This window comes from Trichechus manatus, unplaced genomic scaffold (assembly GCF_000243295.1).
Source record: "Trichechus manatus latirostris isolate Lorelei unplaced genomic scaffold, TriManLat1.0 scaffold00026, whole genome shotgun sequence".
NCBI classification, from domain to species: Eukaryota; Metazoa; Chordata; class Mammalia; order Sirenia; family Trichechidae; genus Trichechus; species Trichechus manatus.
This window is the reverse complement of record NW_004443962.1, coordinates 20,428,639-20,454,471: the sequence shown is the minus strand read 5'-3', so window position 1 is coordinate 20,454,471 and position 25,833 is coordinate 20,428,639. Positions and strand designations below refer to the sequence as shown.

General features: G+C 39.1%; 1 protein-coding gene across 4 annotated transcripts in view; it reads right to left on the bottom strand.

Moving 5' to 3' along the window:
* Positions 1 to 25,833, bottom strand: part of USF3 (upstream transcription factor family member 3) — a 71,140-nt gene that overhangs the window by 11,193 nt on the left and 34,114 nt on the right. For 2 of the 4 annotated variants that reach the window (XM_004373678.2, XM_023728868.1), the window contains exons 2-5: positions 16,153 to 16,268; positions 14,806 to 14,870; positions 13,497 to 13,525; positions 10,722 to 10,804 (exon numbers count right to left, since the gene is read on the bottom strand). In XM_004373678.2, coding sequence (XP_004373735.1) covers positions 10,722 to 10,804; positions 13,497 to 13,525; positions 14,806 to 14,852 — 159 coding nt within the window. In that variant the 5' untranslated portion in view covers positions 14,853 to 14,870; positions 16,153 to 16,268. Of the gene's footprint in view, positions 1 to 10,721; positions 10,805 to 13,132; positions 13,526 to 14,805; positions 14,871 to 16,143; positions 16,269 to 25,833 lie in introns of those variants that run through there. The other 2 variants (XM_023728867.1, XM_023728869.1) reach the window with 2 other exon arrangements.

Sequence of the window (25,833 nt, the reverse complement as noted above, 5' to 3'; positions counted from 1 at the left end):
AAAGATTTTGAATTTTAAGGTTATACTTTACTCTGTTAACCAAAGGTAGAAATTATTCTGAACAAAAGGTAGAAAAAGAAATGTCACTTGATTCAGTTTCGGTGTCACGCTCCCAGTATATTCCATTCCTAAGCTTCTTAAAAGATTGTATTTTCTGTCACAGTGTTCCTTTATTACTTGTTAACAATTTTATATTGTGGTAAAAATATATACAACAAGACATTTGCCAATTCAACAAATTTTACACATACAATTCAGTGGCACTGATTACATTCATCATGTTGTACAACCATCAAGACTATCCATTCCCAAATTATTCCACCACCATTAACAGAACTTCAGTGCCCACTATCTCCCTCTTTCCCCCTCCCTCCTACCCCTGTTAACCACTAATAAGCTTTGGTCTCTATACATCTGCCTATTTTGTATGATGGGATCATATAATATTTGTCCTTTTGTGATTGACTTATTTCACCCGGTATAATGTTTTCAAGGTTCATCTATGTTGTAGCATGTATCAGGACTTCATTTCTCTTTATGGCTGGGTAGTGTTTCATTGTATGTATAGACCACAGTTGGTTTACCATTCATCTATTGATGGACATTTAGGTCGTTTCCACATTTTGGCTATTGTGAACAGAGCTGCAACAAACACTGGCGTACAGGTTTCTGTTTGCATTCCTGCTTTCAGTTCTTCTGGGTGTATACCTACGATTGGGATTGCTCGGTCATATGGTAGTTCTGTGTTTAACTTCCCTTTTGAGGAACCGCCAAACTGTTTTCCACAGTTGTACCATTTTGCATTCCCACCAAAAAAATGGATGAAGGTTTCAATTTCTCCATATCCTTGACAACACCTGTTATTTTCTTTTTTTTTAATCACGGCCATTCTAGTTAGGAGTGAAGTGGTATCTCAACGTGGTTGTGATTTGCATCTCCCTAATGACTAATGGGAGCCCTGGTGGCATAGTGGTTAAGAGCTACGGCTGCTAACCAAAAGGTTGGCAGTTCAAATCCGCCAGTTGCTCCTTGGAAACCCATTAGGCAGTTCTACTCTGTCCTACAGGGTCACTATGAGTTGGAAGCGACTTGACAGCAATGAGGTTTTAATGACTAATGAAGGAGTCCTGGTGACGCAATGGTTAAGCGCTCAGCTGCTAACCGATAGGTTGGCAGTTCAAACCCACCAACCATTCCGTGGAAGAAAACAGCTAGCAATCTGCTCCCATAAAGATATAGCCTTGGAAACCCTATGGGACAGTTCTACTCTGTCCTACAGGGTCACTATGAGTTGGAATCGACTTGTTGACACACAACAACGACTAATGATGCTGAGCATCTTTCTGTGTGCTTGTTGGTCATTTCCTCTTCAGTGAAATGTCTATTTAAGTCCTTTGTCCATTTTTTCATTAGGTTGTTTGTCTTTTTATTTTTCAGTTATTCTTAATTAACAATTTTAAAAGCTGAAAACATAATATGTGCATATGGCAAAAAAAGCTGCAAATACTACAAAGGGCTATATAATGAAAAGTAACATTCCTTTTTGCTTTAGCTCTCCAGGCCCCTTTCCAGAGGCAGTCACTGTTAATTACTTGCATATCCTTCCAGAAATATTCTATGCCTATACATGCATCTGTATATATCATTTTTAAAATCCAGATAGAAGGATGCTACAAAGAGTAAGTTGCATCTTTTTTTTTTTTCTCAATTTTAAAAAGTGTTTTGGAGATACTTACATAACAGCATTTAGATACCAATCTTATTCTACTGGCTATATTTCTTTTATTTACCAGTCTCTTGCTGATAAAGAGTACCGGGGCGGTACAAACAGTTAACATACTTGGCTGCTAACAAAAAGGTTGGTGGTTCAACTCCACCCAGAGGCACCTTGGAAAAAAGGCTTGGTAATCTACTTCCGAAAAATTAGCCATTCAAAACTCTATGGAGCACAGTTCTACTCTGACACACAGATAGGGTCATTATGGGTCAGGATCAATTTGATGGCAAGTCGTACTGACAAACATTTAAGCTGTGTAGGCACTTTTTTTTTTTTTCACTCTTCAGCTGTTAAAAATGTTACAGTGAATGTTTAACTTCTATTCCAGTATATATGATGTTAAATATCTCTGGTACTTGATCAGATAGCTCTTCTAATGTAGGAATCACTGTGATTTAGTTCTTTGGTTTGACAAGTTACAATTCTGGGTTCCTAAGACTCAGTTAAGGTACTGAGTCCCCAAACAGAAACAATATATAAATCCAGTAAACTCTTTTCTGTAGAAAAAGAAAACTAACACTGTCCTTTCTTAAAACAAGAGTTTCAACAAAAGCACAACCTAATAATGCCCACTCACCTGTCTCTCTACTTGAGACAGAGAGAGGGACATGTAGCAATAGTGAAGAAAATCTTATTCTGCTTCTGGGAGCCAAATGCTGACTTCCATTGTATATTCTAGGGTACCAAGGGAGTGAAATGATTATGGTCTCCCCTCTTCAGAGAAACTTGAGCAGGAAAATGGGAGTTTACTGGGCAGTCACCAGTATTTACTGAGCAGCTACTATACATTGAGACACAAAGAAAGAAAAACAAATCGGGAGACATGGTGCCTGCCCTTAAGTTTACCATTGTGTTAAGGAAACAAAAAGGGCATTTTTTTAAATGTTAAAAACGGTATTTATACAAGTCTAAGTGCCACTCTGTAGAAGAGAGTGAAAAGAAACTAAAGTGAAGTCCTTGCCTAGGGGACATATGAGTGAGAAGTGAGCTGGTTGGTCTTTGACATCCTAAGATGCTCTGGCACTGGGAGGGACCAGTCACACAGAAGATGGGGGTATGTAAGGCATGGGTTTAAAACTGAGGGGAGTGACTTACTAAGAAGTAATAAGAACCTTGCCCACCTACCCTTCTCCCACCCCCTTCATTCTATGAAGCCAGATGAATTCTCCTTCCCGCCCAACTGCAGGAGACAAGTTTATTTTCTGAGAAATTTAAAGCAGAGAATTCCAACCTCAGTAATACCTGACACAGAAGGGGACAGGATGAGGCTCCTGACTGAAAACAGGGAAGGGTAAAGTAGAACTCTGCCTACCAAAGCATGAGACTCTCCAGTACCTCCCCCTCCCCCACACCATTCTCAGAATAATGGCAACCAGGCTTGTATGCCTCTTCCCACTAGTCCCACCCAGATAGGGGGCTGAAGGATTCTTCTCTGAAAAAAAAAAAAAATTAATAGCTTCCTCCCAAAAGGAAAAAAAAAACTACAAACACTGATTTTTTTTAATTCTCCAAAAACAGCAACAAAATATAGCTCATCACCTAATCACTCAGCAGTCAGAACCATCAAAAGACAACCCTATCTAATCAACTTTTTAATGCCTTATTCCCAAATGTGAATGAACAGCTAAGTATCACAAAACATTTATAGAAAGTCTCCAACAAGAGAGACAAAACAGCAAAACCAAGGGGAAAAAAAGGAAATCAGAAGAAATAAAGACATGCAGAAAATATTTAAAAACCTATATAACATTCTCAGCTATAAGACAGTATTATATTCATGAAACAAACCATATGCTATGAAAAGGAACAGAGAATAAGGAAAAAGTTCTTAGAAATTAAAAATATGAGAGCTGAAATTAAAAACAGAAGAGTTGGAGGAAAATAACCAGTGAGACTGAAAAAGGAGAAGCAGAGGGTTTCAGAAGGAAAGTCTCAAAAGAAGACAGAAACTGTGTTGTGTATTTGACCACACAGAAAACAGTACTGAGAGACTGCTGGAAGTGAAGGAAGAATTAAAGCTAGGAACACAGAAAATTAAGTAAATGAAAAACAATGAGGCAATTATTAACTCCAAAAAAACCTAAAACCAGAGTAATGGACCACAACTACCACAGCCTCCACCAGACTGGGTCCAGTACAACTAGATGGTGCCTGGCTTCCACCACTGACTGCTCTGACAGGGATCACAATAAAGGGTCCTGGACAGAGCTGGAGAAAAATGTAGAACAAAATTCTAACTCACAAAAAAGACTAGACTTACTGGTCTGACAGAGAATGGAGAACCCCGAGAGTATGGCCACTGGACACCCTTTTAGCTCAGTAATGAAGTCACTCCTGAGGTTCACCCTTCAGTCAAAGATTAGACAGGGCCATAAAACAAAACAAAACTAAATGGGCACACCAGCCCAGGAGCAAGGACTGAAGGCAGGATGGGACAGAAAACTGGTTGGTAACCAATGTCACAAAACAATATGTGCACTAACTTATTTAATAAGAAGCTAGTTTGTTCTGTAAACCTTCATCTAAAATACAATTGAAAAAAAAAAATTTAAAACCTAATGTATAAAATGAAACATAATAATAGTATACTAGTTGACTCAACAGTGAACACTATTTATACAGTTTTAATAACATAAATACTGGATTACAGCCTAGAGAGGCGGGGCCAAGATGGCAGAATAGTCAGATACTTCCTCTGGCCCCTTTTAACAACAAAGACCCAAAAAAACAAGTGAATCAATAATATATGACAATATAGGAGCCCTGAACATCAAAGACAAAGTTGAGGAGTCAGACTGAGCACCAGGGAGAGACAGTTCAGTAGCAGCAAAGAGGTGCCAGACTTGACTTAGCTGGCCCCCTGCAGGCTAGACTGGCTGGCACGCACAGGCTGAGGCAAGCAGTGGTGCTCAGGACGCATTTTGCCAGGCCGGGAGAAACCGAGTGGCGGAGACTCTGTACGGGCCTCCCTAGCCAGGGGGACGTGGTGCTGGATCTGCGAAAGTTAAGTGCAAGCATCTAACCTACCATGTGGGATCAAAACAACCTTTCCCCTATGGGCCTTCCGTAAGGGGAGGGAGGGAGAGAGTAGACAAGAATGATCTAAACTGAAGGGAAGGACAACACACACTACAGGGGAAGTCAACACAACTGGACTAAAGCAAAAGCTAAGAAGTTTCCTGAATACAACCAAACACTTCGTGGGACAGAGTAGCAAGGGCGGAGGTCTGGGGACCACGGTTTCCGAGGACATACAGGTCAACTGGCATAATAAAGTTTATTAAGAAAATGTTCTGCATCCCACTTTGGTGAGTGGCATCTGGGGTCTTAAAACCCAGCGAGTGGCCATCTAAGATGCATCAATTGGTCCCAACACACCTGCAACAAAGGAGAATGAATAACACCAAAGACACAAAGAAAATATTAGCCCAAGAGACAGAAAGGGCCACATAAACCAGAGACTGCATCAGCCCGAGACCAGAAGAACTAGATGGTGCCTGGCTACCATCAATGACCGCCCTGACAGGGAACACAACAGAGAGTCCCTAACAGAGCAGGAGAAAAGTGCGGTGCAGAACACAAATTCTAGTAAAAAGACCAGACTTAATGGTCTGACTGAGACTGGAGGAACCGCAGAAGACATGGCCCCTGGACTCTCTGCTAGCCCAAAACTAAAACCATTCCCTAAGCCAATTCTTCAGACAAAGAATAGACTGGACTATAAGACATAAAATGGTAGTTGTGAAGAGTGTGCTTCTTAGCTCAAGTAGATACATCAGACTAAATGGGCAGCTCCTGTACGGAGGCGAGATGAGAAGGCAGAAAAGGACAGGAGCTGGCTGAATGGACCCAGGAAATCCAGGGTGGAAAGCAGGAGTGTGCTGTCACATTATCGGGATGGCAGCTAGGGTCACATAACAATGTGTGCGTAAATTTTTGTATGAGAAATTAACTTGAACTGTAAACTTTCACTTAAACACAATAAAAAAAAGAGCAGGAGTGGTAATGGTAATCTCTGACAAAATAGACTTTAAAGCAAAATTCATCACAAAGTATAAGGAAGGACACTATATAATGATTAAAGGGTCGATACACTAGGAGGATATAACCATAATAAATATATACACATGCAATGACAAGGCTCCAAAATACATAAAACAAACTCTAACGGTACTGAAAAGAGAAACAGACAGCTCCACAATAGTAGTAGGAGACTTCAACACGCCACTTTCAGTGAAGGGCAGAACATCTAGAAAGAAGCTCATTAAAGACACAGAAGATCTAAATGCCACAATCAACCAACTTGATCTCATAGACATATACAGAACACTCCACCCAACAGCAACCAAGTATACTTTCTTTTCCAACGCACATGGAACATTCTCCAGAATAGACCACGTATTAGGCCACAAAGCAAGCCTTAACAGAATCCAAAACATCAAAATACTACAAAGCATCTTTTCTGACCATAAAGCCATAAAAGTAGAAATCAATAAAAGAAAAAGGAAAAAAAAAATCACATAAATGGGAACTGAACAACACCTTGCTCAAAAACTACTGGGTTACAGAAGAAATTAAGGACAGAATAAAGAAGTTCATAGAATGAAATGAGAATGAAAACACATCCTACCAGAACCTTTGGGACACAGCAAAAGCAGTGCTCAGAGGTGAATTTATAGCAATAAATGCACACATCCAAAATGAAGAAAGGGCCAAAATCAAAACATTAACCCTACACCTCGAACAAACAAAGAGAGCAGCAAAAGAAGCCCTTGGGCACCAGAAGAAAGCAAATAATAAAAATTAGAGTAGAAATAAATGAAACAGAGAATAGAAAAACAATTGAAAAGGTTAATAAGACTAAAATCTGGTTCTTTGAAAGGAAGAACAAAATCGATAAACCACTGGCCAAATGGACTAAAGAGAAACAGAAGAGAAAGCAAATAACTCGAATAAGAAACGAGATGGGTGATATCACAACAGACCCAATTAAAATGAAAAGAATCATAACAGAATACTAAGAAAAACTGTACTCCAACAAATTTGAAAACCTAGAGGAAATGGACAAATTTCTAGAAACACACTACCTACCTAAACTAACACAAACCGAAGTAGAAAAACTAAACCTGTGACAAAAGAAGACATTGAAGAGGTAAAAAAAAAAAAAAAAAAAACACCAACAAAAAATGCCCTGGCCCTCCTTCACTGGAGAATTCTACCAAACTTTCAGAGAAGAGTAAACACCAGTACTATTAAAGGTCTTTTATTTCAGAGCATAGAAAAGGATGGAATACTCCCAAACTCATTGTACGAAGCCAGCATAACCCTGATACCAAAACCAGGTAAATACACCACAAAAAAAGAAAACTACAGATCAATATCCCTCATGAATATAAATGCAAAAATCCTCAACAAAATTCTAGCCAATAGAATTCAACAATATATCAAAAAAATAATTCATCATGACCGAATGGGATTTATACCAGGTATGCAGGGATGGTTCAACATGAGAAAAACAATCAATCTAATCCATCACATAAATAAAACAAAAGATAAGAACCACATGATCTTATCAATCGATGCAGAGAATGCATGTGACAAATTCCAACACCCACCCATCCATGATAAAAACTCTCAGCAAAACAGGAATGGAAGGGAAATTCCTCGACATAGTAAAGGGCATTTATACAAAGCCAACGGCCAACATCATCCTAAATGGAGAGAGTCTGAAAAAGAGCATCCAAATTGGTAGGGAAGTAGTGAAAGTATCCTTATTTGCAAATGATATGATCTTACACACAGAAAACACCAAAGAATTCACAAGAAAACTACTGGAACTAAGAGAAGATTTCAGCAAAGTATCAGGATATAAGATAAACATACAAAAATCAGTTGGATTCCTCTACACCAACAAACAGAACTTCGAAAAGGTAATCACCAAATCAATACCATTTACAATAGCCTCCAAGAAGATAAAATTCTTAGAAATAAATCTAACCAGAGACATAAAAGATCTATACAAAGAAAATCACAGGACACTATTGCAAGAAACCAAAAGAGACCTACATAAGTGGAAAAACATACTTTGCTCATAGATAAGAAGACTCAACATTGTGAAAATGTCAATTCTACCCAAAGCTATCTACATATCAATGCAATTCTGATCCAAATTCCAACAGCATTTTTTAATGAGATGGAGAAACAAATCACCAACTTCATATGGAAAGGAAAGAGGCCCCAAATAAGTACAGCATTACTGAAGAAGAACAAAGTGGGAGGCCTCACACTACCTGATTTTAGAACCTATTACACCATTACAGTAGTCAAAACAGCCTGGTACTGGTACAACAACAGATACATAGACTAATGGAACAGAATTGAGAACCCAGACGTAAATTCATCCACTTACGGGCAGCTGGTATTTGACAAAGGCCTGAGGTCTGTTAAACGGGGAAAAGACAGTCTCTTTTAACAAATGCTGCTAGCATAACTGGATGTCCACTTGCAAAAAAATGAAATAAGACCCATATCTCACATCATGTACAAAAGCTAACTCAAAATGGATCAAAGACCTAAATATAAAATCGAAAACGATAAAGACCATGGAAGAAAAAATAGAGACAACACTAGGAGCCCTAATACACGGCATAAACAGAATACAAACCATAACTAACAATGTGCAAACACTAGAAGAGAAACTAAATAACTGGGAGCTCTTAAAAATCAAACACTTAGGGTCATCAAAAGACTTCACCAAAAGAGTCAAAAGACAACCTACATACTTGAAAAAACTTTTGTCTACGACATATATGATAAGGGTCTAATCTCTAAAATCTATAAGATACTGCAACACCTCAACAACAAAAAGACAAATAACCCAATTAAAAAAAGGGCAAAGGATATGAACAGACACCTCACCAAAGAAGACATTCAGGTGGCTACAGATACATGAAGAAGTGCTCATGATCATCACCCATTACAGAAATGCAAATCAAAACTACAATGAGATACCATCTCACCCCCAACGAGGCTGACACTAATCCAAAAAACACAAAATAATAAATGTTGGAGAGGTTGTGGAGAGACTGGAACACTTATACACTGCTAGTGGGAATGTAAAATGGTACAACCACTTTGGAAATCGATTTGGCACTTCCTTAAAAGGCTAGAAATAGAGGTACCATATGGTCCAGCAATCCCACTCCTTGGAATATATCCTAGAGAAATAAGAGCCATCACACAAATAGATATATGCACACCCATGTTCACTGCAGCACTGTTCACAATAGCAAAAAGATGGAAACAACCTAGGTGCCCATCAACAGACAAATGTATAAACAAATTATGGTACATACACACAATGGGATACTACCTAATGATAAAGAACAATGATGAATCTGCAAAACATCTCACAACACATAAATACTGAATACTAATAAATAAATACTAAACCAAAATTTGTGAAAGATTTATATTAGGAGGATCAGGGAAGGGGCAGCCAGGGGAAAAACATAATAGGATGTCAATAGATAAGATCTAAAAGGAAAAATCAAGATACAGCAATAGAAGCACATTATTTAGGAATGTAAAGATAAATACAAGAAACAGTTGAGACCGGTTCCCCCTGAGGAGCTATATTAAAGTTGGGAAGCAGTCAGGAGACTAACGTTTGCTGTTTTAAGCTTTTCAGTGCTATTTGTTACATACATATGTTAATTTTTAAATATATTAATTTAAATTAACTAACAAAAGAGAAGGCTACTACAAATTATTATATCCTGTTGCAATGGAATGTCATACAATCATTAAAAGAAGGAGATCATATTAGGAAAGACACCTGCAACCAAACATCCGGTATGTGCCACTGAATGAAAATAACAAAGCATTTCATGAAACAGCATAGACACACACACGTATTTATAAAGCAATGTCAAGAGAGATGTATAAAAACATTTTAACAGTGGTTGTATCTTATGGGAGGAACATCAATTTACTGTTTAAAATTTTTTATACCTTCCATATTGTTTCAATTTTTGTTTTGTTTTCAATGAGCACACTTTATCCTCATTAATAGAAGAAAGAAAAAGCTATCTTCATTAGGGAAAACTGTCATGCTTTGAGAATTGAAGTACTAGTGGTGGCTGATAGGGCATGGAGAATAAAATAAAGAATAGATCTTTGAAAGACTCTAGTTAAGAACTGAAAGATACTAAAAAACATGAATGGGCAGAAAAAAAAAGGAATGCCTGGTGAATAGAGGGGCATATATATAAACATAATCATGGGACAAACTTAGTAATTTAAGAGAAAACACAACTTAAGAAGTCTATAAATAACAGGGAACAAAAATAATTACTCTAACCACAGAAACAACTTAGGGAATTGTCTGTTCACAAGTGTCTTAGTTATCTAGTGCTGCTATAATAGAAATACTGTAAGTGGCTTTAACAAACAGAAGTTTGTTTTCTCACAGTGTAGGAGGCTAGAGGTCCAAATTCAGGGCACCATCTGCAGGAGAAGGCTTTCTCTCTCTGTCAGCTCTGGGGCAAGGTCCTTGTCATCAATCTTCCCCAGGTCTAGGAGTTTCTCAGCACAGGGACCCCAGGTCCAAAGGACGCACTCTGCTCCTGGCTCTTCTTTCTTGGTGGTATGAGGTCCCTCTCCTCTCTGCTCGCTTCTCTCTTTTATATCTCAAAAGAGATTGACTCAAGATACAACCTAATCCTTTAGACTGAGTCTTTCCTCATTAACATAACTGCCTCTAATCCTGTCTCATTAACATCAGAGAGGTTAGGATTTACAATACATAGGATAATCACATCAGATCACAAAATGATGGACAACAACACAATACTGGGAATCATAGCCTAACCAAGTTGACACACATTTTTGGAGGACACAATTCAATCCATAACAAGTAATGAATGAAAATATGGCTTCTTACCTGCTTCAGGGCAGGGGAACATGGGATCAGCTCTCCTATTCTGTTTATTCCAGCATTGATTTTCTTCTTTCTATGCCTCTCCACTAGACAGAGGGGAAAAATCCATTTATCAATTTTATACTATCACTGCTAAAGTGCCTCATTCTCCTTGGGTAAAGAAATTTTAGGTAAAGAAATCTCTAAGAAAAGTTTATCAAACAGTATCTACTGAAGACAAGTAACTATAATAAGTAAGATTTCTAAGAATGTCATATTTTAAGTCTTGTGTTATAGAACTATACACAAGCAGCAATTTATTGGCATTTTAAAGACTGCGATATATAATAATTAAATTCAAATTACAAACAGAAATTGCTAATATTATATTACAATTAGGCTGCCTTTTTAGTTCAAGTAATTACTAGAGATTTTAATGATAACTGAATCTCAAGAACTCACTAACAAGCTCGTTGTTGTTGTTAGTTGATATCAAGTTGATCCAACTCATGGCAACCCCACGTATGCAGAGCAGACTGCTCCATAGGGTTTTTAAGGCTGTGCCCTTTTGGAAGCAGATTGCCAGGCCTTTCTTCCGAGGTGCCTCTCAGTATGCTTGAATCAACAACCTTTTGGTCAGTACTCAAGCACTTAATGGTCTGAGGTACCTCTGGGTGGGCTGAAACCACCAAACTTTGCACCACCCACAGACTAACAAGCTAAGATGTTAGGAAGCTACCTCTTCGTGGCAAATTGGCAAATCAGACCGTTCTAGACTGATTTAGGAACCTTAAAACACCTTTTAAGTTGGAACAGAAACAGTTATTAGTTATGATTTAAAACAGACGAGAAATGGTGTCCGTTGGGGTTTTTTGTCCCTATGGGGCCTGGGCTGTCCACTTTGGCCACGTAGGATCTTTCTCATCTAAGAAACTGGGCAACTGACAACCTCTTACATAACTGAGAAATGCTCCAGACTTATGTGTTATGTGTCTTTAAGAGTGGTATGGAACGGGGAAAGAATACAAGAGATTATCTAAATCATTTCTATAAAACACTGTAAGTAGTAAACGTTATTAGTATTGGCTATTTTTTGTTAGAAAATTTTCTAAAACATTCCTTTCTAATAAAGGATTCCAGTGCTTTTAAGACTTGTTTCATAAAATATCAATTTTTTGCTTCATAATCTAGCAGTAAGGGTATCCTTTCAATAACCTCTAGTTACTCTCTAAGTTGCTGCCAGACATATTTATGGCACCACCTGATAATTCCAATAAAAAGATTTAGTTCATACAGCAAAAAAGATTACATTTATTTCATATGGCCAAAAAAGGAAAGCATAAAGTATAGTCTGCCTTTCCTCTGAATTTTCTAACAATAGATGTATAAAGGATATCTAGGAGCAGATTTTTTTTTTTAATTTTTTTATTGTACTTTAGATGAAGGTTTACAGAACAATTCATCTCTCATTAAAGAGTTAGTACACGTATTGCTTTACGACAATGGTTAACAACCCCATGACATGTGAACACTCTTCCTTCTTGAACTTGGGTTCCCTATTACCAGCTTTCCTGTCCCCTCCTGCCTTCTAGTCCTTGTCCCTGGGCTGTCGTGCCCCTTTAGTCTTGTTTTGTTTTATGGACCTGTCTTATCTTTGGCTGAAGGGTGAACCTCGGGAGTGACTTCATTACTGAACTAAAGGGTGTCCGGGGGCCATACTCTCGGGTTTTCTCCAGTCTCTGTCAGACCAGTACGTCTGGTCTTTTTTCGTGAGTTAGAATTTTGTTCTACATTTTTCTCCAGCTCTGTCCGGGACCCTCTGTTGTGATCCTGGTCAGAGGAGTCAGTGGTGGTAGCCGGGCACCATCAAGTTGTTCTGGACTCAGTCTGGTGGAGGCTGTGGTAGTTGTGGTCCATTAGTCCTTTGGACTAATCTTTCCCTTGTATCTTGTTTCCTTCATTCTCCCTTGCAGGAGCAGAATTTTAATGCGTGAAGGTAAAAAAAAAAATTAAGACTTTCTAGCCATAGCAATAAATGGGGCTTCAAAGGCAGTAAACTCTTCATTTTGGGGAACACCAATCTCTCCCCAGTGTACCACACATCTTTCCATGATAAAATTTTCCCAAGGGCCCTCTGCTGATGAGTGACAAGACCCCTAGAGAAAGTAAGCTATCATTTATAGAGTGATGAAGTTAACTTCTAAGATAATTTTTCTCGTTCTGACTGTGGTCTCTGATGAAAAATCAAAGGTTACCCAACATGCCCAGCTGTAAATAAATGCACTATTAATTCTGGCTTTGGTCTATAATTTTGATGTCTGAGATAAAACCAAATGTTTATTTTCTACATTCTTCCTATAATTGAAGACTCCACAACTTAATTTAGAACTCTTCACATTTGCAAGTACCCTTAGGATCCCCTGCCTGCTGCTCACCTCCTCCCCACTCTCCTAAGCAGCCAGCCACTTCTGGAGCTTCTGCAAAGACACATACTCTTCATTCTATTTAGAAGAAGTCTGGCCGTTCTCAGTAGGTGAAGTCATGTAAAACACTACATCCAGGGGTGCATTAATCTCTGGATTTAACTTATCTAAAGAGACTACAAACCAGAAGATGAGAAGCAAGCTATAATCTTAGGGGTGCTTTTGTCAATTAAAAACAAGATGGTAACAATTTTCTATAACACAATGAACAATGATTTTACACTTTATAACATTAAAACTTACAATCAATGGCAGTATGAGTTCATTATGAATGCAAACAAAGCTAGCAAATAAAAATTTAAATTGTTGTCTCTACCTGCATTGTGTGTCTCCCGGTTTTTCTTTCTGAAACAAAGTGTACATAAAAGGTAATATAAAAGTAACAGGAAGGCATTTTCATCACTTTCTATTTTGAGAACCATAAAAATAAACTTTATGAATTTTTATTTGTTGCATCAATAAGCATTTGAAGAAAAATTTTAATACATATTATGGTCTTAAAAATCCAACTGAAGATACATTAATATAAGTTTAGAAGCAACAAATTTTTATATACCTGGAAGTTATAGGTTGGGAAATGAATCTGTCATTGAATACTCTGATTACTTGAAAGCGTAATATAGGCGCTAGTAAAATCTCAAAGCAATGTGCCAAATAGCTGACCTGTGATCTTTCTTGAGCATCTCACTGGACAAGGGTGGAAGTGGGTGGGCAGGGAAGACAAGCGCCAGTAGAGAGTAGCCTGTAATCCCCAGGGAGGGAAATGTGGCAGCCAACAGCTCATATGCACTGACAAGTAGCATGCGAGCCATCTTTTGCACTGTGTACCTTAGGTTATCCACACTCATATTTTCTTAAATGCTGATCTGCTAAAAGCATTGATTTTACACACAACTACTTAACATAATAGCATACTCCAATAGCTATCTGGTAAAGAAACAGAAGAGTAATTTTAACATTAGTAGAACTTTGACCATGCGATTCTAAGCAAAAATACTGTCCCAAAATGCTAGAAATTTAGAAGAAGGATTAAACAAAGAACGAGAAGTAATACTGTGCTGATGTGCATATTAGCATTAAACCAAACCGTCATCAAGTCGATTCCAACTGACAGCAACCTTATAGGACAGAGTAGAACTGCCCCATAGGGTTTCCAAGGAGAGGCTGGTGAATTCCAACAGCCGATCTTTTGCTTAGCAGCCAAGCTCCTAACCACTGCAACAGCAGGGCTCTTATATTAGCATTACTGGACTATAATGTCAAGAAATGTCTATTCAAACTGACTAGAGCCTAAATGAACTTAGGATCTATAAGAATTAGTACTGTATAAGTTAAACTTCAGTAGAAACTAAACATTTAACATAGACTTGGTACCATACTATTTTAACTACTGATGATTATTCTTGATACATTGCTAATAGGGTGAGGAAGACAGGTAATTTTTAACTATATACCTCTTTCAGTAAGTGTATTTGTATTTATTCACACATATTTTTGGAGAGTAATGATCTTCTAGGCATCCAAATGACAGGTACCGAAAGACTACCCACTTAGCAACCAAAAACCAAACCCACTAAGCTTCTTATCTGCTCCAATTATATTATTTCTGGACCACAGATACATACCGGTGCTGCTTCTTGGTAGGAGTCTCATTCTCTGTCATTTCTGGCATGGTTATAGTGATAGGAACCTACAAAGGCATGGAAAGACATACCAGAGAGTGCAAAGTCATTCTAGAACTTTAGAAAAATTGATTAATAACAATTTAATTGGAATGCAAAAAGGCTGAAAAATAAAACTGACATCACAGAAACAGTACTAGAGTGGGTACTGTGGATAGAAAGAGGTGTAAGAAAACAGAATAAAAATTATAATTAGCACACATAGAACACCGTCAACATTAAATGTAAGGGATGTAAAGAAATGTAAAAAAGTGCTTGAGAAGATCAGAGGAGAGAAAGATCACTGTGAGCTTGGAAAAATAGCTTAAAGGGAATGTAGATTTGAGTAAGGCAAAGTAACAAGTACATAAACATGTAATGCTTCATATGTGGAGTCAAGCATTCATTCATTCACTCATTTACTACGCTTCTTTAGTTTCAACTGCCAGAAGTCTCAAGTTATCACTGGAGAGCGATTTAAATATGAGCATTAAAATTCTATTTATATTTAAAGTATCAGGACACTAAAAAAATACAGGCGCTCTAGGAAAATATACATGTGTAAGAAAAAGCCTGAAAGCAAACACACTAAAGAATTAAGCCTAGTTATGTAAGGCCAGTAATATTATAGGTTATTTCTTTCTCTTCTCTGATTTTTATAAATTTTTTTATGACAACTTTGACTGGCAAGCTTTCAAAAGTTGTCTGCCAAACTGGGAGTGCCTGTTCAGGTAAAATGGAGGAGCGGCAGGCGGGGCTCCCAATGTTCTCTCGGAGAGACAACAATGGCAGTAAGTGCAGAGTCTGAAGTCACAGAGCACGACCTGAAATCTGGCTCTGCCACTTATAGCAGTGAGATCCTGGACAAGTTCCATAAGCTCTAGGAACCTCAGATGCTTTCAGCTACAAGATGGGTCACAGTAATGGTAACCAGGTCATTGGGTTATTGCAAGAATGGAATAATGCAGGCACAGCAACACCACCATGCCTGGTATGTAATAAGGATTCAGTAAACATTAGCTATGATACTAATGAAATATTTCAGGGTAAGGCCTTAAGCGTGGACAGGAGGGGGAGGGGCCCTGGGAAATAAAAAGTGAATAAAGGCAAGGTGACGACAGAACGTCCTGACTGAAGCAGCCTGAGGAAAAACGGGCTCAAGACCCAATTCCAGCAGCTTGTTCCACCTTCCCCCTAACGTTTAAGAGGGTCCGACTCCGTCTAAAAGCAGCGCACTCACACTAGATAAGCACATAATGATAATGTGGGCCATGTAATTAAATTCAGAAAAATCCCTGTCACCTGTCTCACCCAAAGGCTTGCAGAATTTCTTCACTTTTGACTCCAGGCTCCCAACGCCTCCCGTTTCTGATCCAAATCTATCATATTCGGCCAGAAGATAGTCTATACGTTATGTTTTCTTCTTACTACACAAGAGAAAAAAATCAGTGAATGTTTACAGTCACTAGGTTTCTATTAAGTGCCCTGGTGGCGTAGTGGTTAAAGCGCTTGGCTGTCAATCTAAGGGTCAGTGGTTCGAATCCACCAGCCACTCTGCAGGAGAAAAGATGTGGCAGTCTGCTTCCATAGAGATTACAGCCTTGGAAATGCTATGGGCAGTTCTACTCTGTGCTACAGCGTCGCTGAGTTGGAATCTACTCAACAGCAACAGGCTTGTTTGGGTTAGGTTTCTATCAGCGGCACTTGGACAGGGGCTGGCAGCCTATGGCATGCAGGCAGAGGTTTAGCTGCATGCAGGATGATCCTGAATTCACCTCACCACTTGAAAGCAAATGAATACAGTTGCTTTCAACAGTCACTTTTCAATGGGTTACCCATGCCCCACCCCTGAAAGATGGTGGTCCTACAGTCAACGGCCATCCTTCCTGAGGTGATGATTCCCTCCTTTCTCTCATGTGCTCTCCCTGCCCCTTAGGTACCCATTGCCTAAGGTTACCCAAGATCCTCCACCTCGGTCTTATGCTGAGATCTGTCCTCAGCTTCAAAACTATTTTTCCTTCCATCTCCTACCTCCCTTCTCTCTTGTGCGAGTGACTGGAAGCTTACTCAGGGATTTTCCACCAAGGCAGTGACACTAAGACAGCCCCCAGACCTGTGCACTGTACTTGCTCTTGGAAATGTAGATCTGGGGGCCTCATCCCAGACTTGACCATGAAAAGGCCTGAGTAGGGCCCAGGAATCTGCATTTTCAACATGCTCCTTGGGTGATTATTTTTTTCAGGTGAGTACAAAAAGTTTGAGAAACTTTGCTCTAGTTTAGGGCAATGTTTCCCAAACATTCCTGATGGTAAGAATTAATCTGGAAGTACATGTTAAAAATACAAATTCTCAGCTCATCGCAGATCAACTGAATCTGTCCCTAAGGGAGGAATTCTCACCTTTAGGTGAGAGGTATGAGATGTAATGAGTGCCCCTGGTGATTCTTATCAGGAAATTTGCAAAAATGGGCAGGAAGCCTTAATTGGTGGAATTTCAGACATCTGATCAATACTCCACAATAGGAGAGATTTGCAATGTAGCATGTCAGCCAACCACTATTATTTTACCTACAAACCAGTAAAGTTAGACTTGCCCTCTACCCACAATATGAGTCAGCACTGGTCATTCATATCCCAGTTCCGGTCTTTCCCTCCAGCACATTTGCAAGTTTGGTGATAATTTCATGTTACAATTCAGATACAAAAAACAAAAGTTCTTATTTTCTAAACACACAGAATGGTAAAGCGAACGGCGGTAGAGGCCTACAGCATGCGTCGACGCCGTCATCGCACTCCAGTGAAAGCCAAGAGTTTGACGACTACAACTGCAAATCAAAATCACCCAATTTACCAAATGCCACTGTGAGTATCCATCTGAAACTACGTTACCCAGCTCAATTACACCCGTGTCCAACTCCCCGATACTAAAATTGCATTCTTGACGTTAATAAAAAAAACATCTATTAGAATAAAGAACCTTATTTTCATAAATCCTTGACCATCTACTAACCTACTAATAAAGAAACTGTACTTTTAATACAATATTTAAATACCTAGATACAAATAAGGGAGCCCTGATGACACAATGGCTAACTGAAAGGCTGGTAGTTCAAACCCACCCAGTAGCTCTGTGGGACAAAAGACCTGGCAATCTGCTCCTGTAAAGATTACAACCTAGAAAACCCTGTGGGGCAGTTTTACTCTGTTATTTGGGGTCAGTATCAGTCGGAATCGATTTGACAGTATGTAACAAAAACAACAAATACAAATCTATCCTTTAAAATATTTAAACTGGGTCATGAGTTTTTAAAGATTTTTGAAATATTACATTAATTACCTGGGAGTTATTTTTTATAGTGAAAAAGAATTATTTTTGGAATTAGTCAAACTTAGTGGTTCTCAAAGTGTGGTCCTTGGATGACTTGTATCAAAATCACATTTTTTTTAAACTATTTTTTTCCCTCAGGTAAAGCTTACATATAGCATAATGCACAAATCTTAAGTGAACATTCAGGGAGTTTTGACAAATGCACACATCTGTGTACACCAAACTCCTATGAAGACACATAACATTATACACTAGAGAAAGTTCTCTCATGCCCCTTCCCAGTCAATTCCTTCATTACCTCAGGGGCAATCCCTGTTCTAAATGTTTTGTCATGGAACTTTATACAGATGTCTTAATCAAGAATTCTTGTGTGTTAGGATTTCACTCAGTGTAAAATTTTAAAACCTCATCCAGTAGCTTATTTCTTTTTACTGCTAAGTAGTATGCATTGGAACAAGCAACATCATGATAAACAGAGAAAAGATTGAAGTTGTCAAGGATTTCATTTTACTTGGATCCACATCAACACCCATGGAAGCAGCAGTCAAAAAATGAAACGACGTATTGCATTGGGCAAATCTGCTGCAAAAGACCTCTTTAAAGTGTTAAAAAGCAAAGATGTCCTTTTGAGGACTACGGTATGCCTGACTCAAGCCATGGTGTTTTCAATCACCTCATATGCATGCAAAAGCTGGACAACGAAAAAGGAAGACCAAAGAAGAATTGATGCCTTTGAATTATGGTGTTGGCAAAGAATACTGACATATCATGGACTGCCAAAAGCATGAACAAATCTGTCTTGGAAGAAGTACAGTCAGAGTGCTCCTGAGAAGCAAGGATGGTGAGACTTTGTCTCATGTACTGTGGACACGTTATCAGGACGGACCAGTCCCTGGAGAAGGACATTATGCTTGGTAAAGCAGAGGATCAGCAAAAAAGAGGAAGACCTTCAACAAGATGGACTGAGGAGGTGGCTGCAACAATGGGCTCAAACACAGCAACAATTATGAGGACGGCGCAGGACCAGGCAGTGTTTCATTCTGTTGTACACAGGGTTGCTATCAGTTGGAACTGACTCGACGGCACCTAACAACAACATGGTACTGTATGAATATACAACACAGTTTACTTATCCATTCTTCTGTTGATGGGCACCTGGGCTGTTTCCATGTTTTGGCTATTATGAACAAAGCAACAATGTATATCTTCATGTCTCTTGGGTAAATATCATACATCCAGCAGTTCTACTCCTAAATATTTACCCAACAGAAAGGATGAAATATATCCACAAAATGACTTATACAAGAATAATCACCACACTTTTCTCTAGAGTGGTTATATATTTTACACTCCCACTCACCAGGTAGAAAAATTTCAGTTGCTCTACATCCTCACCAACATCTCAGCCTATTAATTTCAGCCTTTCTGGGAGGTATATAGTGGTATCTCATTATAGTTTTAATTTGCATTTTTCTGATGACTAATCATATGAGCCCCTCCCCTTTTTTTATGTGCTTAAGGCCATTTTTAGATTTTTAAAATTTTTTTCTATTGTACTTCAGATGAAGGTTTACAGAACAAACTAGCTTCTCATTAAAAAATTAGTATACATATTGTTTTGTGACATTGGTTGTCAACCCCACCAAAAGTCAACACTCTCCCCTACCTGACTTTGCGTTTCCTATTACCAGCTTTCCTGCCCCCTCCTGCCTTCTCATTCTCACCCCTGTGCTGGTGTGCCCCTTTAGTCTCATTTTATTTTTTGGGGCTGTCTAATCTTTGGCTGAAAGATGAACCTCAGGAGTGACTTCATAGGGTGTCCATGGGCCATACTCTCGGGGTTTCTCCAGTCTCTGTTAGGCCAGTAAACCTAGTTTTTTTTTTTTTGGAGAGTTAGAATTTTGTTCTATACTTCTCCCCAGCTCTGTAGGGAACCCTCTATTGCGATCCCTGGCAGAACAGTCAGTGGTGGTAGCCAGGCACCATCTAGTTGTGCTGGACTCAGTCTGGTGGAGGCTGTAGTACTTGCGGTCTATCAGTTATTTGGACTCATCTTTCCCTTATGTCTTTTTCTTCATTCTCTCTTGCTCCAAATGGGGTGAGACCAGTGGAGTACCTTAGATGGCCACTCACAAGCTTTTAAGACCCCAAACGCTACTCACCGAAGTAGAATGGAGAACATTTTCTTCATAAACTATGTTATGCCGATTAAGCTAGATGTTCCCTGAGACCATGGTTCCTGCAATCCTCAGCCCAGTAATTTGGTCCCTCAGGGAGTTTGGATGTGTCTACGGAGCTTCCATGACCTTAACTTGGACAAGTTGTCCTGGCTTCCCCAGTATTGTGTCTTACCCTTCACCAAAGTTACTGTTTATCTATTGTGTATTTAGTGTTTTCCCATCCCTACCCCTCCTCTCCCACGTAACCATCAAAGATTGTTTCTTTTCCTGTATAAATCTTTTCATGAGTTTTTATAGTAGTGTTCTCATGCAGTATTTGTCCTTTTGTGATTGACTTAATTCCTATTGCTTGTGGATTTTTTTTCATTTCTTCTGTTTTTGTAGGTTTTGTTTTTACTGAGACTTTATGTTTTTCTTCTTTATTTTGATGAGTAGGTTTGTTAACTTTCTTTGTGGTTACCTTGAAATTTGCCCTTTCCTAACCTTGAACTAATCTTTTATTATTTGGTATTGCCTTGATTTCCTCTCCATTTGAAAGTTCTATACTTACACCATTTATTCCCTCTTTTATTTTTCTGATGTTGTTGTCATTTACAGATTAACCTCCCTGGTTCCTTGTTGTAAATCTTTTAGTTTTGATTTATCCTTCAGAGTTCACTACCTAGGCTGACATCTGGCTGATGCAGTCTTGTGTCCTAGATTCAGGTTGTCATCTGATGTTGTTGGTTCTCTAACCAAAGAACTCCTTTTAATAATTCTTGTAAGTTTGGTTTGGTTTTTACATATTCCCTTAATTTCTGTTTATCTGGAAATGTCCTAATGTCACCATCATATTTGAGCAAGAGTTTTCCAAGATATATTTTTCTTGGTTGGCAATTTTTTTTTCAAGGTTTTATATATGTCATCCCATTGCCTTCTAGCCTGCATGGTTTCTGCTGAGTAATAAGAGTTTAGTCTTACTGTTTTCCCTCTGTATGTGACTTTCCATTTTTCTCGAGCTGCTCTCAGGATTCTTTCTTTGTCTTTGGTTTTAGCAAGTGTGATTATGACATGCCTTGATGATTTTCTTTTGGAGTCTATCCTATATGGGGTTCATTGATCTTCTTGGATGGTCAGCTTTTCATCTTCTGTGGTATTAGAGAAATTTTCTGTCAGCAATTCTTCAATGATCCTCTCTGTGTTTTCCATTTTCTCCCTGTTCTGGAACTCCAATCACTCGAAAATTTTTGTTTTTGATTGTATCCCACATCGTTCTCAGGGTTTCTTCTTTTTTTTTCATTCTTTTCTGATTTTTCCTCAAAGAAAGTGGTATCTAAGGATTTGTCTTCAATTTTGCTGATCCTGTCTTTCATTGTTTCAAACCTGCTCCTCAAACCTTCTATGACACTATCCATTTCTGAAATCTTATTATCTGTTGGATTTCTAACTGCTGTCTTTGTAGGGTTTCTAGTTGTGAATTTATTTGGACATTTTGTTCCTGTATGATTTTCCTGAATTGTATCATTGTCTGTCTTTTCCATGATTTTGTCTATTTTTTCCTCATTTTTGTCTGCTTTTTCCTTCAACTCTTGGACAGCCCTGAGTATTAGACATTTGAACTCCTTATTAGGTAGTTTCAGTGTCTTTTCTTCTACTGGAAGGTCATCTGGTGTTTTATTTTGGACATCTACTGGATCCTGTCCTTTTTTTAATATGTTTTGACATTGTCTGCTGTCTTTGGGACATTCAGGAATTATTTCCTTCGATTACTGATTGTAGATTTGTTTCATCATGCTTTTTATTTGGTTATGTCTGAGTAGGTGGGCTTAGCCTTCTTTGCTGTTTGCTCGTCTGTGGGCATGATATCTCCCACCATCTTTTGCAATGGGCAGGGCCAGTCACTCAACTATGATGCTACAGGGCAGGTCCAGCAGAGGGGGAGGGTCTGAGATGGGTCATTTGTGGCACATACTGGGGCCAACAGGGTGGGACAAGGGGTCAGTGCAGGGCAGGTTCCAGAAGACCATGCCTATGCTGTTCGGGGGTGTGATGCTCAGCACATGGCGCAGATAGGCAGGAGGGAGGGAGGAGTTGTGATATGTGGAGCTAAGTGGGTATGGGAAAGAAGAGAAAGAGGAGGGAGAAACAGGGGCCAAAAAAGTGCTGAGGGAGCCTGCTGTTGGAGTGACACAGACCCAGGGAAGCCCTGTGCCAGTGGTTTTCTAGCTGGATGATGAGGAACAGCCTATCAAGAAGGGACAGATACAGCACACACAGCTAGGTGGGTAGAAGAAAGGAAGGAAGCAAGAGAGAGATAAGAAACTAGATTAAAAAAAGAGACAGCGAGAGAAAGGCACACACAGCCAGGTGGTCAGGAAAAAGGAATGGAAGGAATGTATGGAGAGACAAGAAACTGAGGGGGAAAAAAAAAGATGCCAGGTGGTTGGGAGGAAGAAAAGGAAGGTAGAGACAAGAAACTGAGGGAAACAAAGAAAAAAGAAAAAAAAAATGCCCCAAGGGAGCCCACCGGAAGTGGTTCCTCAGCCAAGCAGTGCTTCACAGCCTGTCAAGAAGCAGAGATGGCACACTGAGCCAGGTGTTCAAGAGAAAGCAAAGGAAGGAGGTGAGAGTGAGAGAGAAGAAACCAAAAGAAGATGAAAACAGCAGCAAAAAAATGGCACTGAAGGAGCCGGTTGGCGTGGGTAGGGTGAATCCAAGTGGCAAAGAGCCAGTGTCTCCTGGCCAAGGAACCACTGCCCACCAGAAAGCAACAAAGGCCAAGCAGGGGAAAGAAGTGGGGGGTGGGAAAGCTAGTATCTCTAGTTACCAGCTACTCTGTCTCCTGCTAGGAGCTCTGTGAAGCTGCCTTCCCACACTCCATCCACTGTTCTTGGTGGCTCAGAAGTCCAAGATGGTGAATCCATGCCACATTAGCTGATGGGGACCTCCACTCCATATCTCTCCTCACTCTCTATTCTCTGTCAGTTTCTTATTCCATTCGGTGCTTAGGTGAGTTCTTTATCCCTTCATTTGACACTTAGGGTTCCAGAATGAACGTCTGTCCCTGTCTTACTTAGTTTTTCGGGTCTTTGCTGTGGAGGGATGGCGTGGTGCTTCTGTCTATAGCGTCATGTTGGCTTCACCTCTCCCCAATCTGTAGATCTTCTTTGTGAAACGTCTGCTGGAATATTTTGCCAGTTTTTTAATTGGGCTATCTTTCTATTATTGAGTTATAGGTGGTCTTTATATAGTCTAAGTTCTTTAAATTCTAGATATCTGTCTTTTGTCTGAAATATATTTTGCAAATATTTTCTTCTATTATATGGCTTGCCTATTCATTTTCTTAATGGTGTCTCTTGGTCAGCAGAAGTTGCTGATAAAGTATAATCTATCAATGTTTTTCTTTCATGATTGCTTTTTCTGTCCTATCAGAGAAACTTTTGCCATCTCCAAGATATTCTCCTATGATTGCTTCTAAAAGCTTTATAGTTTGAACTGTCATGTTTAATAAGATGCAAAGGATATATGGTGTGATGTAGAGGTCCAGGTTCATTTTTTTCCCCATATATTTAGTTGTTCCAACATCATTTGTTAAAAAGGTTTCCTTTCCTCAACTGGATTATTCTGGTACTTCGTTGAAAATCATATATCCATATAAGTGTGGTTTTACTTTTAGGCTCTTTGTTGCTCTCTATTCTGATCTATCCTTCTGCCAGCACTACAAAGTCTTGATTAAGTACATACTCAAAATATAGGTTCTTACATTCCACTCCAGACCTACTGAATCAGCATCTTGGGAGGGAGAGATTCAGGAATATGCAGTTCTAACAAGCTTTCCAGCTGATTCTTATGTACTGTAAAAATAAGAAGGACTATATTAATTCATCCTCTAAAATCGATACAATCTGATGAACTCAGAAATTAAAGTTCACGTGGAAAGGCCAGTAAATTGAGAATTAGGACACTTGAGCTCTAATTCTAGATTTGTCACTCACTATTTTATTTACCAGGGCCTAATCTGTAAAAACAAGACGGCAGAACTAGTTTCAATCATTCAAGTATAGATTGAGTACTCAGTATCCCAGAAAATGTGGATATAAAAAGAGACACATGGTCTAGATCAGTGCTATCTAAAAGAACTTCCTGCAATAATGGAAATGTTCTGTATCTACACTGTTCAATATGGTACCTGTCTTAGGCTGAGTTCTCTAGAGAAGCAAAGCCAGTAAAGACTATAAACGTATATATAGAGATTTATATCAAGGAAATGGCTCATGCAGTTGTAGAGGCTGGAACGTCCCAAGTCCGTGGATCAGGATAGAGGCTTCTCCTGATTCACGTAGCCACAGGGGCTGGAGAACCCAAGATCAGCAGGTCAGAGAGCAGGGCTCTTGCTGACAGGCTGTGAAGATTGACGAATCCCAAGATCAGCAGGCAAGACCACAAGGCTTCTCCTGATTCGCACAGCTGCACGAGCTGGAGAACCCCAAACCGGCAGATCGGAGAGCAGGGCTCTTGCTCACAGGCTGCAAGACTGATGAATCCCAAGACTGGCAGGCAAGATCGCAGGTAAGCTGCTAGCTCAAGTCCCAGGAACTGGAGGTCAGAGGAACATGAGCCAGCTGCAGGATCCAGGACAAGCAAAAGCCCTAGAGCTTGCCAGAACATCCACTTATATCTGGATGCAGGCCACACGCCCAAGGAAACTCCCTTTCAGTTGACTGGCTACTCACAACAGATCCCATCATGGGGGTGATCACATATCCAATTTCAACAGGAAAGTGATCACAACATTATATGACTGCCAAAACACTGAGAATCATGGCCCAGCCAAGTTGACACACAACCTTAACCAAAACAGTACCTACCAGACATATCTGGATAGTGAGTACTTAAAATGTGACTCTGCGACCAAGAGATTAACTTTTTTATTTATATAATTTTAAGTAATTTAAATTTAAATAGCCAGATGTGGATAATGGCTACCATACTGGAAAGCCTAGGAAGTGGAGATGACAAGTAAAAAGATGAATAAGAAAACTGGTTAAGTGAATGTCAAATTGGTAAGTTTTGATAATGTACTACAGTTATGTAAGACGTTACCATTGAGAAGCTAGCTGGAAGGTATACAAACTCTTTGTATTATCTTTGTGTTACTTTCTGTGAGTTCTATAATTATTTAAAAATAAAGCTTTTTCAAATGAATTAAAAACTTGAGGACCAAGGATCTAAATATAAGAACTAAAACCATAAAACTCTTTGAAGAAAATATAGGAGCAAAACTTTAAGATCTTATTTTTGAGAATGGATTCTTACATAGTACATCAAAAGCAAGAGCAATAAAAGACAAAATAAATTAAACAGACTTCTACAAAATTGAGAACTTTTGTGCATCAAAGGACTTTACCAAGAAAGTGGAGAGGTAACCTATGGAATTGAAGAAAATATTTGGTAAAAGAGTATCTGGGGGACTCCGGCAAGATGGCGGTCTAGGCAGAAGCACCAC